The sequence below is a fragment of the Sinocyclocheilus grahami genome, unplaced genomic scaffold (assembly GCF_001515645.1).
Source record: "Sinocyclocheilus grahami isolate Dianchi unplaced genomic scaffold, SAMN03320097.WGS_v1.1 scaffold62.1, whole genome shotgun sequence".
Classification (NCBI taxonomy): Eukaryota; Metazoa; Chordata; class Actinopteri; order Cypriniformes; family Cyprinidae; genus Sinocyclocheilus; species Sinocyclocheilus grahami.
The window spans coordinates 929,540-948,118 of record NW_015505241.1 but is presented as its reverse complement, the minus strand read 5'-3'; the positions used below and the strand labels follow the sequence as shown (position 1 = coordinate 948,118).

The following is an 18,579-nucleotide window of genomic DNA, read 5'->3' as shown; positions in this document are numbered from 1 at the left end:
CGCACAATAACAAACCTCAATTGTTCTTGTTGAAACTCAAATGTTTTGTTTAAAATTGGTTGTCCCACATCAAACAAACTCGTTTAAGCGTATGTCTACCATATTTGATGGGCTCTATGAATGTGCATTTCAAGTTTCCTGATGAGTATTTGTTTAAGCCAATTAATTTTTAACGTGCATCAAAAAACAGTCTTGTATTTTGGTTTAAAAACCACAAGCAGTGTAGCTACGAATAAAAATGATTAAAGAACTAAATAATCCAGGTACCTATAGTCAATCAGTCATTTGTTTTCTGTATCATCTCTCCGCTTATTTCTGGATATCACAACTCCAGTTGGAGGATAAAGCAGCATTAAGACCTGCCTGGATGGAATTAATGTTAAATGAGAACGACGGGTTATAAACAACATCCTGACATCTGTGTTGTGTTTGTCCAGGTGTGGATTCCATATAGTTATGGCATCTTCCACGAGTCTGTTTGTGCAACGATATCTTCATCACATCCTCAGAGAGAAGTGTGACTCATAACATATGGAGTATGTATGATATGGAAGTGTTCATAAGGCTTCTTTCAGGCTCTTCCCTGTAGCAGAAAATGGCATGTGGAAGAGAGGAGTATTGACCTCACAGTGAAGGTGTCAAGAGCTCACAATCTGACCCCACGCTGTCATTCGGCGAATTGAAAATAGCGAGGGGGGCTTGTTGTGAAGCATAAACTAGAAGCTGTTCCAGAGGTCAATAGTCCTGGTTGTTTCCTTGCTTTTGTCCTCTCTTGTATAGTACATTACAGCTATAGATTGAACCTGGGAGATTTCATGTTTTCAGTTGAATAGTCTGTATATACCGACATGCACAACACAACTATTAACATTCAAAAATAAAATGAAGTGGAAATTGCATCGAACGATGAGGCGGACATAATGACTTGAAAAACACCAGAAAAAAAACGCACAATCATCATTTAATATGAAACGCTTTTTTATCCTCTGCTAGTCCTTAAAGAAGCACCACCGTTTATTTTAGCACTGAAAGACTGAATAAGAACACTATATTTGCTCATCCCAGAAATCCTTGGGAAACATAACACAAACTCTACAAATTATTTTATTGTGCAGTCATATCAGACTCTATCTATTCAAATTCATGGCTCTGTGATAAAAGCTAGGAAGAAAGGCTAAGGGCTATGTGTCAAGGCGGAGCGGTGGTCTTGTTTTGCAGTGAAACAGTTATACACAGGCTCCTCCCAGTCTCCAAAAGGACCGTGCATAAGATTTTAGAGCATGACTGCATGGAAAATCTGCTCTAATGACAGCCCAGGGCAAGGCTGTGTCCATTGTGCTGCTTGTTTACATGGCTTTGTGGAGATAATTGTATCAGAGGGAAGGAGAAAAGGCTTACGAACTGAATGGGGTCTTTGTCAGGCCAAGCTTCTCATTGTACTAAATGAGTTTTAGAGGCGTAAGTAGCAAGTCATGGCTAAATGATGAGTAAAAGTGTAATGATTGCTTCCTTTAAAGTGTTATAGAACCACGGTTATAAAGAAACAAATGCTCTAATACAAAGTAACAGCAACATGTATAGCACTCCAGTAAGATGGTAAATAAATAAACAACATGCCTGGAGGTTAATCAGTGTAAATTAATTATTAGGTGTCTTGAGGAAGCAGCACAGGCCACGGACAGTTGCTGAAAACAGCTTTTGCGTCTTGCTGAAGGTCCTGAATTTTATTTTTCTTTCTTTTTTGAAGTGTTTCATTTCAGCTTGCTGTCTTGGTTACCCTGGTACTCAAATAGAAGAGTAATATTTGCAATAGTAGTGATCAAGTCAAAGAAATAAAGTCAACCTAAATGAAAAACCTAAGATGTATAGTTCCTGTATAGTCACTAATGTTCTTCTTCTTCATGTATCTTGTTTTTTTCAATGCATAGACTTGAGTCATTGCTAGTTTTGCCCTGCTGTTGACAAATGTCACAGAAAGAAACAATAAAATAAGTCTAGTTGAAAAACGTATTAAACAGTTTAAAATATCCATAAAATATCTATAAGTAGCCTATATACACATAACATTTATAAAAATGATCTGGTGAGGCTTTAACTTTATTAATTATAACTTTATTTACACTCCGTGAGAGAATTAGCAGGATGACTATAATGGAAATTAAGTAGGCTTACCATTGCTCAGTGAAGAATTGACAATTTACATGCGGCTGTCAACTTGAAATTCATCTTTCAATCTTTTGAACTGTTAATATTGTTGTATTAATTTATTGCAATTGTATCAAACGGAATGGAGTGCTTTAAAGTGGTACAAACCAACTAAAAACACGCACATCACATGGAATGCATGGAATTCACTGCTTATATTTACGTTTTCCCACCAAAATGATGTCATTTCCCGCAGAACAATGTCAGTTCTTGTAGTTAAAGCCATTTTATTGATTAGAGAACGGTATTGATAAACTCTTAATAAATCAACTTTTTTTTTTAATTATAGAATTTAGTGTCCAACATCTACTCCATGTTCCCATTTCATATTGTGAGCTTGTGATCAAAGAAAACTAACTGCTATGACTTTAACCTTTACAGTATATTACGCCATATAATGGAGATAAGAGATTATAAAGAAAAACAGACTCTGATAAGAAAAGACAATAAAGCGAAAGTAGCATTCAGTTAGTCAGTCAGTCAGGGCGGGACTAGTCTGGGAAACGCTCGTGCAGAAGGGAAGCAAGAGAGAGTCATTACACGAATGTTTGGAATTCCACTTCCGTTTGGTGGAATTCAAGAAGTCTCCACAACTTTAAATCTGCTATTCGCTCTGCACGTCTAGATTAGAGGCACATTTATTGTGTTGCTTATCAAATGGCTTCTTCACCGCAGAAATCACCGTCCTCACCAAAATCTCCCACTCCGAAGTTGCCTTCCTCCAGGAAAAAAGATGAGACTTTTCTTGGAAAACTTGGAGGAACTTTAGCAAGAAGGAAAAAGGCAAAAGAAGGTGTGAATTCATCTTAAATCCATGGATAGCCGATCTCCCTCTGATACTAGGCTATCGTATATTTGATTCTATGCATGTCAAACAAATCTCTCTGCTCTTTTAAGCTCATTGAAGTTTAGGCATCTATCTGTCAGATTAGGCTACCATATAGTTCTGAACACTTGTACTGTATATTTGTGTCTCATTTTATTTTTACAGTGTAGTGCGTGATACAGAAATGCAGTTTTATTAAATACGTAGCTACAGAAAAATACAAATGTGACGTACTGTATAGTAATTACTGTAAGTTATGCTATGACATCTTGAAAAGTGCTTTTAATCTCAGAAAAAAAATTATTTCTTTCTTTTGTATGTTTTATAACAATTTAAAGTGTAAGTACAGTTGCACTGTTGTTGATATACAGTATACTCAACTATGTGAGTGTTTACAAAAGGCTGCACGTCTCTCCTGTGACCATATAAGGAAGAGAAGTGGCTGTCAAATACTCATTGTGAGAGGTTGGGTAAATGATAAGAACATTTAATTTCCTATATTTTCTATTTTCTACCAAATGTATACTGTGAGAAACGTTTCATCATTTTGTTATAACATCACCATTTAACTTGATTCAGAATCATTTCTTTTGGATATAATGATATTTCAGATTTCAATGCTTTCAGTTTGTCTTTATCAGTAATGAAATTCAAATATTTAAAGATTTAACCCTGCACTGTGCTAAAAATCCTTTACCTGATTTAAATTTTTTAAATTTGCTTGTAAATCTCAAATTAGATTCAATCTTTTTGTCAATTAGTTTTCTTTCAATTAGCACTTCAGTTCCTCAGTGCAAAAAACATAAATAATATATATATATATAATTTTATTTTTTTGCACTGAGAAACTGAAGTGCAAAAGCTCAGATCAGTCTGATCAGTCATTTACAACCTGTTTTTTTTTTTTTGTGAAGGGAACCTGTTATACCCTGTGTAAGCAAAGTCAATAAGTTTTAGTCCAATATAATAACAAATATTTTCGGAAAAAATAATATCCTGTCTGGGTCAACATAATCGGAATGCAACATGAGGGTTAAGATTTTTTCCTGTGTAAACAAACAAACAAACAAACAAATTGATTTATTTACTTAAAAATGGCAATCTAAACATAACGTTTTGAATTGTATTACGTTGCATATTTCATTTTTCAGAAAAATCAGTTTCTGAGTGAGGTGACATCCGGTCTTATTCTTCATTCTGAATGTCACTGCTGATCCTTTGCCACTCATATAGGCTAGTGTAGAAGTGATGCAATTGTTTGGCTTTGTTTTTTTTTGGTCCCATGTGACTAGAGACATATTTAGTTTGCTGCTGTGTTTATTTGTGGGTTTAGATATTCACTGACTAAAAGAAGAGAGAAAGAACCTCATGCCACAACAGGAAGTACAAACTGGCACCCCAAGAGAAATGAAAAATGTTAAAACTTCATTTACAAGCTAAATCAGCTGCCATGGATGTGTTCTAAACCTGCAAGTTTATTCAGAAGCCGGGAAGTTGCTTCCCTTGCCCTCAACTGACCGTATTTAAAGCATGTTAGAAGCAGCTACGGCAGGATTCAGTGTTGATTAAAAACAGGATGTCGATATCTCTAGGGATCTGTACCGATTCTTCTTCTGGACTGCCTCTCACAGAGATGTGCTGCAGCATTGCTTTACTGATTGGCCAGTATTGATGGGGCCACTGGGCAGATGGAGACAGAGAGGGTGTTTAGAAGATCACCTGCATGAGTACATGTACTGATTCACAGGATGGCAGACAGGGGCAATTAAATGAGAGATTCAATGGAACAGCAAGATTTAGAGGCTTAATCTATAAGTATTAACTATCACTAATCTGTTAACAGGTTTGAGAGTTGCAACTAGAGTTGCCAACTAATGACACATTTCCCACTGACAGCATATTCATGTCAATAAAGTGAATAACAATCCCTTGAGAAAAAGAAGTGCACTTAATTGTATTGAATGTGCATTTATAGTGTTCTTTAAATCTCAAAAATGTATTTCTAAAGATAGTACTTGCAGAAAATATATTGATTGAATAAAAGGTCACTTGAGTGTACTTAAAGAGAATACATTTTCATATGTTTCTTAGCATACATACACTTTTAAAAAAGTGTGTAATCACTTTTAATGTAAAATTAACCGTTTTACTTTAAAGCAGCATTGTGTTTTAATAATCGTTTGTCATGCTTTAAAAAAGTACATTTATTTTGATATTTTGATACACTTATTTTTGTGTTGACTAACATCATAAAGCACATATAAAGTAATTTAATGTAGGATGTTATTTGACATTACATACAGTTTAAAGTAAATATACGAAATTATTTCATTATTAGAAATATGCAATTACAAATACAAAGTTCTGTCATGAAACTCTAGACGGAGCAGGCCGATAACTCACTTTGATATAAACACGTCATTAATTGCATTGCACAGCTGATTATATGGGGTTATTTCATATACGTTATATTTTTGCGGCAGCAGTATTTCTTAAATGCTCACAGCAGCAGCAGCATAGCAGATCTATTCCGCCAGTACCAAACACATTAATATTGCTATGTATATTACCATGGTAAACTCTCTGAGAGTTGTCATGACAGAAATATATTTAAATACAATAGAATAGAAATTACAGTAAAGTAGGCTATATTTTAGTTTACCATAAATGCGTGTTAGTATATTTGGCAGCACTCCATATTTGTAAAGACAATAAAAATGATTATAAAATGATGATGTACTTATAAAAAACAACTTTAAGGTTGAGCTAAATGCATTTAATATAAATGTTAACTTAATGATAAATAACAGTTACTTTTCTGAATAAATTACATTGAGTTTGCACCTAAGTATATTCTTTTACATTTTTTTTTATAAGTACTCTTTTTAAAATTATGATAAAGTGTCTTTCTTTTTCACATGGGATTTGTAAAACGGCAAATGACTTACGTACATTATAGTTGTATAGTACATTATGCAATACTTAAAATGCTTATATTTTAATAATATAAAATAATAATAATAATAATACAAAGTAAAAAAAATTATATAAATTGTATAAAATATTTAGTATAAAAATACACTCTTCACCTTTGACAATGATAAAATGGTTTCTGAACATTCTCTATTTTGATGAATTTTGCACAATTTATTGATTGAAGGTCTGAGTTGTAGTTCTTTTGTTAAGCTGAACGTGTTCAGGGATGAATGCATAGCATTAAATGAGACACTTTGAGTAGCCCTCTCCCCACTGAGGCCAATACTGAATAACTGACCTTCAGCGATGAGAGGCACAGCTTAAAAAGACATTACACAATCTATCTATCTATCTATCTATCTATCTATCTATCTATCTATCTATCTATCTATCTATCTATCTATCTATCTATCTATCTATCCATCCATCTAATAGTCTGTCTGTCTGTCTATTTGATGTTTCCCCCCCTCCATTTTCAATCATCTTTTAGCTGTTTATTTAAATAGTCCTGCTGTGTGACAAATAAATTTTTCCCCTGTATAGTCTCTTAATTAATGTAAAACGACTTGCATATTAATTATACAAAAAAACCCCCACAAAAAAACAACGTAAAGCTTAAGTTCAAAATACTTGTATATGTCACTGCTGTCAGTTCTTCATGTCAGTTACCCATGTGTGTGTGTGTGTGTGCACTCACCCCATCGTAGTATTTGCTGGCGTACCGGTAGAGCTGATGAAGAGCCACTTGTGTGTTCAGTTTATCTGTGTGTTCCTGAAAAACAAACATAAATCAACACCAGTCTGTTCATTTTCCCTAAAACTCACAGAAAGCCCATCACACACTCACCCGTGACACTTCAGCCAGATGTGTGTTCATTTCCTGGTCACTGACTGACACTATCTGCCGGATTCCTTTATAGTACCTGTGGAGAAACACAACAGACGTCTGATCCAAACTGCAGCTAAAAACACCTACTCTAAACAGGGCTGGTTGCTTTACATATCAGTCTGAAGGGCTCTACCTGCCTCTTAAATTGCATTTAAATCTAAAAAAAAACAAAAAAACAGCACAATATACTGTTGTGTATCTAAATATAACTTATTTACTTACTAAAGTGTCTCAAACACAAAGATAATCAAGAATAACTTTAAAAGATTTGATGCCTTTAAACTTTAGCAGACTAGTTCTACCTCAGAATTGCTCAATGTATCCGCCTGGGAACATAAACACAACTTGGTTTCCCAGAGGGCTGATAAAAACCTGTCGCTCTGACTCCCAGATATTGCATAAACCCAGTCAATCAGATCATGCTGAGAAAGTTCTCGGCATTTCTGTGCACAACATGCATCAGACAGTCTGTAAACCATCTGTGGGCGTTCGGCTGGAGGCTGAGACTGCGCAATACTGGAGCACTTACTCGTCTACCATCCTTTTGTAGGTGGAGATCTCCTTTGCATAGAGTAATTTGTTGCTGGGAGAATCCTGCAGGCAACAGAGAGAGAGAGCAAGCCGATAAATGATGAGTTTCTGGTGTTCATTAATAGCTGATTCTCAAACACTTACCCGACTGAGTTTGTGCTCTGTTTTTGTGCAGGCGTCCATGAAGGTCTGAGCTATGACAGACAAAGAGGCGTCCACGACCTCGCTCACATGCACGTCAAAAATAAAGTGCGGGTTCTTCAGTATGTTTACCCAGAAACGCAGCGGCAAACTGCAGAGAGACAAGAGTAGTACTGATATAGTGATGCATTTCTTCTTTTTATAGTGTCTGAGCTCCAGGAGGAGGGAATGAATGCGATTAATCTGCCCCTTAGCCCTACTCCCTTTGAGCTGGACCCTGAAGACACCATGCTTGGTAAAAATGACTCAACTGATGATCATGATGATATATGATGATAGTAAGACTCTGTCATACTAAAAGCTGCTGTATTTCCCATTTCTCTCTCAAAAGATGAGAATGAAGTCCGTACCATGGTTGATCCCAACTCAAGGAATGATCCCAAACTCCAAGAGCTATTGAAGGTAAATCAGCTCCAACACGACTGTAATACAACTCCTTCTTCGATCTTCTTCACTAGTTTTGGTATTATGGTAAGAGGTTCACTCAGAGCTTCAACTTCCAACTCTGAAGTATTAGTCTAGCGTTACTGTTGTCATCTATCATGCAAAGGGACCCACGTTCAAATCCTGATCTAAGGTTAAATATACAGTGGTGTGAAAAAAGTTTTTGCCCCCTTCCTGTTTTTTTAATTGTTTGCATATTTGTCACACTTAAAAGATTCAGATCATCAAACTAATTTTAATATTACACAAAGATAATGCAAGTAAATACAAAATGCAGTTTTTAAATGATGATTTCATTTATTAAGGGAAAAAACCTACGTGGTTTTTAACATGGTTTTACTTTTTCACACCACTGTATAACGTAAAATACTGACTGAAAAGATCACTGTCTACCAAAATATAAAATATATGTAAAAGTGACTCAAAGTACACAGTGTAAAAAAAACACTTTCTATGAAGCCCATATTTATAATACATTATAAGGAGGCATTATAATGAATGCATAATGCATTATAAAAAAAAACGTATAATATGTTATATCATCTTATGAATATTCATAAGAACGGTTTTAATTTATTATAATATTTACTTATTTGTGTTATTAATATTTACTTATCACTTTCTAAGTGAAAGTATAAATCCTCGACCAACATTTTTCCAGTGCAGTACGTATATTTATAATTGTATATAGTGTATATAATACTTGGAATAACAGGAAACAATATTTGAATGTTGAGATTTCACTATCTAATAAGAAAACAACAAAAGGAAGCAATGATGGCTAACTTGTAATTCGTAAGTGTGGTTTTTCAGTACAATTGTTTTGTTCATGCATTTTCAATTAGTAATTTTTCAAAGAACCCAAGCATCACCACTTCTCTGGTCTTTAATGACAGGTGCTCATTGACTGGATCAATGACGTGTTGGTGGGAGAGAGAATCATTGTTAAGGACCTAGCTGAGGACCTCTATGATGGGCAGGTTCTTCAAAAACTCTTTGGTGAGGAATCTGTTCGGGAAAAGAGCCTATATTGTTGTTCCAGTAAGACCCAGTAGGCTATTTTAAATTGTGTTTGTATTCCCAGAGAACCTGGAGGGAGAGAAGCTGCATGTGGCTGAGGTGACTCAGTGTGAGATCGCTCAGAAACAGAAGCTGCAGACGGTTCTGGAAAAGATCAATGACACTCTCAAAGTTTCCTCCAGGAACATTAAATGGAATGTTGACTGTATGTAGCTTCGGCCTCGTTTTTCATTCGCATTATATATTTTAAAAACTGTATTACTGTTCATTGCCAGCCATCTCTCCCTTTTGCAACAGTTATTTAAAAAAAAAATATATTTTTAATGCTAATGCTAATCTTTTTAATACTAAAGAAAATGCTTGAAATTTCATTAAAGGAATAATTCACCCAAAAATGAAAATGTACTGAAAATGTACTCACCCTCAGGCCATCCGGTGTAGATGAGTTTGTGTCTTCTTCAGAACAGATTTGGAGAACTTTAGCATTAAATCACATGCTCACAATGGATCTTCTGCAGTGAATAGGTTCCATTGACAGCTGATAAAAACATCCCAATACAACATCACAAAAGTCTTGTGAAGCAAAAAGGTGCATGTTTGTAATAAATCCATCAAGACATTTTTAACCTCAAACCTCATTGTTCTATAATATTGCTTTCTCCTGTGAAAATGTAGTCTTGTCTTAATTTAGATCAAGCGCTGTTTACAAGTGAGAACAGTCCCAAAGAGTTCTAAACATATACAGTGGGTATGGAAAGTATTCAGACCCCCTTAAATTTTTCACTCTTTGTTATATTGCAGCCATTGTGTGGATTACTTGTGGATTATTGTGATGTTTTTATCAGCTGTTTGGATTCTCATAGTGACGGCACCCATTCACTACCTGGTGAGCAGGTGATGTAATGCAACATTTCTCCAAGTCTATTCAAATGAAGAAACAAACTCATCTACATTTTGGATGGCCTGAGAGTGAGAAAATTGTCAGCAAATTTTCATTTTTGGGTGAACTATTCCTTTAACAACAGGATCCACTTGTGAATGTGGCTTAAGCGTGCAGTTATTTTTTTTATTGATATTGTTTGTCTGTGTTATAAATTGCATTTATAAATACTCTTCCTTGCTGCCAGTAATAACTGGGTTGCAATCCACCAGTTGAAAATCACTGATGGAAATAACATTAGCATGTTTTATTGCTGACCTTTCTTTTGACTGAATGCAGAATATGTAACATTTGTATACATTCAGAAGGCATTTCAGCTTTTGCTCCTGCTATTTATTCCTTTGTGTATTTCTCAGCTGTTCATGCTAAGAACATTGTGGCAATTCTTCACCTGCTGGTGGCTCTTTCTCAGCATTTCCGGGCCCCTGTCAGACTGCCAGATCATGTGTCCATTCAAGTTGTAGTGGTTCAGGTGCTCTTATTTTCTGTTCATAATTTATAGCTTATTCATTTGCTTTATGCTTCTCAGTTACAATATTGCTTCATTCAATGGTTTTGTCACAGTGTGCTTGAATTGTGAAACTTGAGCAGAATGAATTTCTGTGTAAATGCTCATAAATCCATTCTAATGTAATTTGTCTCAATGTGGCAATTAACATAAGAACGATTTTACATTTACACCGATATCATTTTGATTGTGTATAATAGTAACAAATGCAGAAACTTTATCATGCAAATTTTCTGATATTAGATTATAAACATAACATTATAGAAGATCATAAACTGTTTCTTGCCATTTTCACATTATATAGAAAAATGTTTCTCTATCCCAACAGAAACGAGAGGGAATACTTCAGTCTCGGCAGATTCAGGAGGAAATTACAGGCAACATAGGGTATGTTTTTTTTTTGTTTATTATTGATTACAGTATTGCAAAGAAAAGAATAAACATTTACAATATGATTGCATACATTAAGACAATAGACAGCATTAGTTGATGCACTATTGTGAACTAACAATGACCAACAATGTAAATTATAAATAAACAGTACATTTGTATAAACCAAGATTAATAAATTCTGTAAAAAAAAAGGCTCTTCATTGTTAGTTCATGATGCAGAACCCTTGTAGTATATTTCAAACCTTAAAAGTATATATTTAAAAAAATGTATTTGCAGATAGTAGGATATTAATGAAAAGGTCACTTAAATTTACTTAAAGAGTGCACACTTTCATGATTATGTTTCATAACACCCATAAGTGTGCTTTTGAAAAGTGCGCTTTGTAATAACGTCAAATCAAATGTTTTACTTTAAAGTTCATTTTAAATCATTATTTATATTTTAAAACTTGTGTTGCACTTGAAAGAAGTACAATTATTGTGATGTGTTGATTAACATACTAAAGCACATATAAAGTACTAGTAAAATCATTATTAATTTGAGCTGTAGTGCCTTATTTGATATTAGATGTAAAGTTAACATAGTAATATACAGTATGTGTACTAAATTATAAATTCAATATATCATTACAAATGTTTAATTATATCTTTATTTTTAAATACCCTCCTAAGTTCAACTAATTGCATTTAATATAAATGTAAACCATAATACATTGCCATTTAAATGTAAATAACATGCAATTAGGTGTTTCGAAAATGTTACATTCAGATTGCACCTAAGTATATTCTTTTAAACTATATTATTTCCTTAATAATAATAATATATTATTTCCTCTTTTTAAAAGTTGGCTAAAGTTAACATTCTTTTTCACAAGGGAATGCACTAATGTCAGTCTATGCCATAAATGCATTTATAATGCTAATTCCTTTTGCAAAACACTTTTGAAGGAAATGTCTGATTAGGAACAATAAGCTTGATAGAGTACGGCAGTATAAAGCAGATGTCGTATTGTTTAATATTATAGTATACTGTGTGTTTGGTCTATGTGTTGAAGTATGAAGTAACCAGGGATCCAGTGGCTGGAACATGCAGTGACAGGCCAGTCATGGAGCTGTGGTGTACAGGGCGTGTGTGTGTGTCGGTTGTGAGCTGGATCCTCCTGCTTCTGAGCAGCTTTGCAGTGGTTCTAGAGGTTGAGCACCGGAGCTCTTGCTCTGCCAACTCTCCACTGCTGCTGCTGATTAACAGCGGTCCAGCGGGCTCAAATCAGCTTGGGAGATAAGGCAGAGAGCAGCTCCTTGGCTGCTGATGTGGACTCGAGCAGCAGCTGCTGAGACATGCCTCTGCCGGGGCAGAATTGACTGTCGTTACATTCAGATTGCACCTAAGTATATTCTTTTAAACTATATTATTTCCTTAATAATAATAATATATTATTTCCTCTTTTTAAAAGTTGGCTAAAGTTAACATTCTTTTTCACAAGGGAATGCACTAATGTCAGTCTATGCCATAAATGCATTTATAATGCTAAATCCTTTTGCAAAACACTTTTGAAGGAAATGTCTGATTAGGAACAATAAGCTTGATAGAGTACGGGAGTATAAAGCAGATGTCGTATTGTTTAATATTATAGTATACTGTGTGTTTGGTCTATGTGTTGAAGTATGAAGTAACCAGGGATCCAGTGGCTGGAACATGCAGTGACAGGCCAGTCATGGAGCTGTGGTGTACAGGGCGTGTGTGTGTGTCGGTTGTGAGCTGGATCCTCCTGCTTCTGAGCAGCTTTGCAGTGGTTCTAGAGGTTGAGCACCGGAGCTCTTGCTCTGCCAACTCTCCACTGCTGCTGCTGATTAACAGCGGTCCAGCGGGCTCAAATCAGCTTGGGAGATAAGGCAGAGAGCAGCTCCTTGGCTGCTGATGTGGACTCGAGCAGCAGCTGCTGAGACATGCCTCTGCCGGGGCAGAATTGACTGTGTGGAGACAAGCCGCTGCTGGGCAGGCGTCCACTAGGCCAATATCCTGGAACCCAGTTCTGTTTGATCGGCCCGCTCTTGGGACCGGAGCATTCCCTGCCCCCCTAATCTTTTTGTTTGCCTTTCATCCTGGCACTCTTGATATGCCCCTCTGAATTTGGTTATTATTTTGCCATTTAGACTGTTTGTAAGACCCTTTCATTCAGACATAAATAGATTGTTGATCTCTTTTGTTTCCCAAATTGATATTGAAATAATAATGCTCTTTTCCTTCCCCATAGGGCATTGTCTGGAAGATATGGTATGTGTTATATATCATTTGCACATCTTAAATTCAGTTACAGTGGCCTGAAAAACATTTTCACAATTAATCTGCACTAATGCCAATACACTAATGCCAATACATAAAGAACTATCTATCTATCTATCTATCTATCTATCTATCTATCTATCTATCTATCTATCTATCTATCTATCTATCTATCTATCTATCTATCTATCTATCTATCTATCTATCTATCTATCTATCTATATATTAGCATGAGCAATTTTACAATAGCAAAATTGGAAAAAATTCGGACAATTTTGTATTTTAGTGTCCAAATTTTAGCTTTAGTGTTCAAATCTGTTTTGCAGCCACTGTACATCTTAACACGCGTTGTGAAAGTGATACAAATAAAATTGGACTTGGTATACCTTCTCTAGTGCTGCCTTGCATATAAGAAATCATGTTTTATTTCACAGAGCGAGATGCCTTTGATACCCTTTTTGACCATGCGCCAGATAAACTGAATGTGGTGAAAAAGGCAAGTGCACATTTCACTCTATTTCTGAAGAGGTTTTACAAATGGAGAGCTTTGACTCTTTGACTCTGATCTCTTGGTCTTTTTTATCAGACTCTTATTGCATTTGTGAACAAGCACTTAAACAAGTTGAACCTGGAGGTGTCAGAGCTGGAAACTCAGGTAACATGACCATGACTCGAGTTGAATATCAGTATAGTGAGAGATGTCCAAAAACTGAGATGTCAGTGTTTGTGATCTCCTGTAGTTTGCTGATGGTGTGTACCTGGTCTTACTGATGGGACTCCTAGAAGGATACTTTGTGCCCCTCTATAACTTCTTCCTCATCCCTGAAAATTTTGATCATAAGGTACTGTAAATTATTGTGAAAGTGTGGTTAATAATTTAAACATGATAACCTTTCACAGGAAATGATATCTAGAATTGTATTCATCGATTATTAATTGGATGTGAAAAGTGAGGCTGGAATATAGTTCACCCAAAAATGAAAATTATCATCATATTCACCCTCATGCCATTCCAAGCCCATACGACTTTCATTCACCTTCCAAACACAAATTTGAAAGATATTTTTATTGAAACTTGTCAGATTTGCTTGCGTGACATCCTCAAGCACAAACCAATCTCAAGCACATTTGCGCTTTAATTTTCCATATTTTATGTTCTCTATGTATGTGTATTGATCACTGATGTTTATATGTGAATAATAGTTTAAATGTAATCTGTTCATCACACAAAGCAATCATGTCTCTCCCGAAGACTCAATTCATATGGATTACTTTTACAATGTCTTTAATGGAACTTTCTGAAACTTTTGGTGAAATTGACTTTTTGGAGGACAGAAATCAGAAAAGGTTTTTAAGGTGGATTAATCATTCACAGTAAGACCCGTAATATGCATATTTTTTTATTTTATACTTACTTTAATACATCGTTAATGTAAATATTTTGTAAAGAAACTCCTATGTTTTATTTATCTGTCCATGGACCTTCACAGCCTCCTAGGGGGTTCATGGACTGATATATTATACATTATATAAATTACATTTTAGCGCCACTATTTGTATTAAAATTGTTGTTAATTTCTCATATCAGTGTTCTGCATTGTATGCATTAGGTGCACAATGTTTCATTTTCCTTTGAGCTGATGCAAGATGGCAATATGGAGAAGCCAAAGCCCAGGCCAGAAGGTAAACTCTCTTGCTCTACTAAGACTGGAGATCAAGTGTGCTCGTGTTTTGTGTAGTAGGTTTCACAGTGCTTGATTTCGAAGGACCAGTCATGGCATGTTGCCTGATTGCTGTAGTTTATAGTAGTTAAGAGGAGTTGCCATGTGTATCAGTGTAATTGATCTCTTCTTTGCCTCCCGTCCTGTTGCTGTTGAACATAAATGAATGTGAATGTGCTGTAGTTGCTTTACCCAAAAGGCTTGGCGAATGTCCCGAATGCATGCTGCATTTACAATTGCATTTCATTTGTTGCAGCAGAGTTTCTCTGTGTAAGGCTTAAACAGCATCTGGTTAATTTGGTGCACATGATCTAACTGAGAATAAGCCTCATGGGCGGTTCTCACTAAATGAGGTTTAATGCAAAATACACTGGTACCATAACATTTTTGTTGTTAATTATTAGTGATGAATTTTTTGTAAGGCAAGCATCGTTATTATTACTCGTTACAGGGTGAAGGATTTTAATAGGGTTAGAGAGTAGAACATGATATTGATATGGGGGTGGTCACTTTTTACTTGGGCCTTCGTACATCACTACAGTATTGACATAAGACAAAGGACCTAATTATATCTATTGTGACTGCACCTTTAGAATACCTTAGTAACAACCACTCAGAACACCTTAGCAATGGCTTGGCGAATGAGATGTTGACACGTGGTGCTGCCATAGAGTTTACTTTTTTAATCAACAAAGATATTATTTTAATAATTCTATAGATGTATAAGTGTATATTTGAAAACTAGTTACCACAATTTTCAAACTTTTTGCTCTCCCTGGTTTATTTTAAATGGTCTTGCGGTGTGAAATTTTCTTTCGTCAAATTTTCTATTCCGTGTAGTGTGTCTAAAATAAAGAAAAACTGGTTGCACAACAGTTTCAGGGTAACGATTTATTTTAAGGACTAATTCTCACTATTAACTAGTTGCTTATTAGCATGCATATTAGTAACATATTGACTGTTTATTAGTACTTATAAAGCACATATTAATGAATGCCTTATTCTGCATGATCATAGTTTACATCCTTTAATCCTATCCCATACCTAAACTTAACCACTGCCTTACTAACTAAGTAATAAGCAGTAATTAGGAGTTCAATGAGGCAAAGTCATAGTTAATAGTTAGTTAATAGTGAGAATTGGTCCCAAAACTAAAGTGTGACCAGATCAAGTGTAACTTGTCACACTGCAGGACACTTTCAACTTTTTAAAAGTATTTAATGTCAACTATTGGAATACTAAAACACATTTTTCTTCAAAGAAAGTGGAAATCTAGTTGTTAATGTGTTTTAGAAGCAGCACTTGACATAAGCAGTTGTGATGCCAGGTATGTTGAGAGAGGGAAGATCATGTTTCATATTGAAATGAACAGTCAGAACAGTCACCTCGTTACATACATGATCATGATCATATCTTTTGTGTGTCTCATCAGACATTGTCAACTGTGACCTCAAGTCCACACTGAGGGTCCTCTACAACCTCTTCACCAAATACAGAAATGTGGAGTGACAGAGAAGCTCTACCAGACAGAAATATTTTGATTAAACAAAATTTAACTCAAGACAAAGACATCACATTCTTATCAGTATTATCTTGCTATAAATATACAGTATATATATACAGCGGGTAAAATAAGTATTGAACACGTCACCATTTTCCCCAGTAAATAATGGGCCTCTTCTATGAACTCTGATCTTTAGTTCTTATTTTCTATTGGATTCAAGTCAGGTGATTGGCTGGGCCATTCTCGCAGCTTTAATTTCTTTCGCTGAAACCCGTTGAGAGTTTCCTTGGCTGTGTTTGGGATCATTGTCTTGCTGAAATGTCCACCCTTGTTTCATCTTCATCATCCTGGTACTGTAGGTGTTGGGACTGAACCAGCTAATATTCATTTCCACTGACTAGGGGCAAGATTGCTTTCTAATTGCTGATAGATTTCAGCTGGTGTCTTGACTTTCCGTGCCTTTTTGCACCGCCCTTTCTTCATGTGTTCAATACTTTTTCCCTTTGTCATTCTATTTTATTACACATAACTTAATTTCTGAAATTATTTGTTTTGCTTTCTTTGTATGTATGGATTACTTGGATTGTTACTGACATCTGGTGAAAATTTCATGTCAACAGCACCTTTAGAAATATATTTACTGAGAAAAATGGTGACGTGTTCAATACTTATTTTACCCGCTGTATATGTTTTTTTTTATTTTGAAAGAAGTTTCTAACTTATTTGTTTTGTTTTATTTGTATGTATGGATTGCTTGGATTGTTACCGACATCTGGTGAAAATTTCAAGTCAACAGCACCTTTAGAAATATGCTTACTGAAAAAATGGTGACGTGTTCAATACTTATTTTACCCGCTGTATATATATATATATATATATATATATATATATATATATATATATATATATATATATGTATATGTTTTATTTTTTGGTATGTGGTATGTATATGATATGTCTTTCATGTTTGAAATTGAGTATGTATATTTATTAATTCCGCAAGATGATAAAAAAATATTATTATTTTATGATGAATATGGTTATGGAAAATATACAAATATATGGAATATATTGTAATATCAATGTATTGTGATATGAGTGTTCATGTACGATTTACATCCAAATCGCTTTATTCACTCGTTGCTATTTTTGCTACAATGGTGTTCACTCTGTCTTAGAACAGCTTTATCAATGGACTAGCAATGCTAAGCTCATGGGTTTGAGTCACAGGGAATGCATGAACTGATAAATTATCTGCCCAAATGCGATGTAAGTCACTTGGATTCTTTGTATTCGTCTACCAAATGCATACATTTATATATTTTGATGATAGTAGAAATGTTCATCTAATAAAAAATGTAATGCTGTTCTATCATTCTTAAAATGGATTGACAGCAATCAGGCTATTGGAGAATTAAATGGTTAGTTCACCCAAAAATTTAAATTAGCCCACAAATTACTCACCCTCAAGTCATCCTAGGTGTATATGACATTCTTCTTTCAGACGAGTTAAATAAAAAATTGTCTTTGATCTTTCAAGCTGTTTCATGGCACTCAGTGGGTGTTGCATGCATCAGTCCAAAAGAAGTGAAATAAAAAGCACCCATCCATTAAAAAAAAGATCCTTACATGGCTCTGGGGGGTGAACAAAGGCCTTCTGTAGCGAATCGATGCGTTTTGTAAGAAAAATATCCCTATTCAAAATGTAATAATCACTTTAATGTAGCTTGCGCCAACAGTTGTACACGGAAGCAGCTCCAGGCAGATGATGTATGAGTTAAGTGCTGCGCATGCGCTGGTGAGTCTCGTGAAAACCAACGTTTGTTAACAGGAGCAAAGGAAGCAAAGTTTCCTTACTTTAGCAAAGGAAAGTCTCCTCTTGGCTTATATCGAAATCCTCAGACAGTCTTCTTTACAAATCCTCGTTTTGTACTTCTATTAAGTGACCGGTGTTTTGTTTTGATCTCTCCCCTGCGTTTCTGAGTGCGTCACTTTTAAGCGGCGCATGCGCAAAGCCGACCTCCAAACGTCATCCGCCTGGACTGTTGGCGCAAGCTACATTAAAGTGATTGTTACGTTTTGAATATGGATATTTTTCAGAAGGCCTTTGTTCACCCCCCTTGAGCCGTGTGAGACA

The 18,579-nt window shown here is 35.3% G+C and overlaps 1 protein-coding gene across 1 annotated transcript; it reads left to right on the top strand.

Moving 5' to 3' along the window:
• Window positions 1–2,708: 2,708 nt before the first annotated feature.
• LOC107584750 (alpha-parvin-like) lies at window positions 2,709–16,507 on the top strand. Its single transcript, XM_016271469.1, has 13 exons — window positions 2,709–2,998; window positions 7,774–7,863; window positions 7,960–8,030; window positions 8,969–9,071; window positions 9,157–9,297; window positions 10,389–10,504; window positions 10,869–10,927; window positions 13,189–13,208; window positions 13,652–13,713; window positions 13,804–13,872; window positions 13,958–14,059; window positions 14,828–14,900; window positions 16,371–16,507. Exons 1-13 carry the CDS (start codon window positions 2,863–2,865, stop codon window positions 16,445–16,447), a joined length of 1,119 nt encoding a protein of 372 aa, XP_016126955.1. The 5' UTR covers window positions 2,709–2,862; the 3' UTR covers window positions 16,448–16,507.
• The last annotated feature ends 2,072 nt before the right edge of the window (window positions 16,508–18,579 follow it).

Coding starts and splice junctions, on each gene's coding strand:
- LOC107584750 (XM_016271469.1), top strand. CDS start 2,863: ATGGCTTCTTCACCGCAGAAATCACCGTCCTCACCAAAATCTCCCACT. Junction 2,999..7,773: donor AAGGAAAAAGGCAAAAGAAG/GTGTGAATTCAT, acceptor TTCTTTTTATAG/TGTCTGAGCTCCAGGAGGAG. Junction 13,873..13,957: donor TGTCAGAGCTGGAAACTCAG/GTAACATGACCA, acceptor GATCTCCTGTAG/TTTGCTGATGGTGTGTACCT.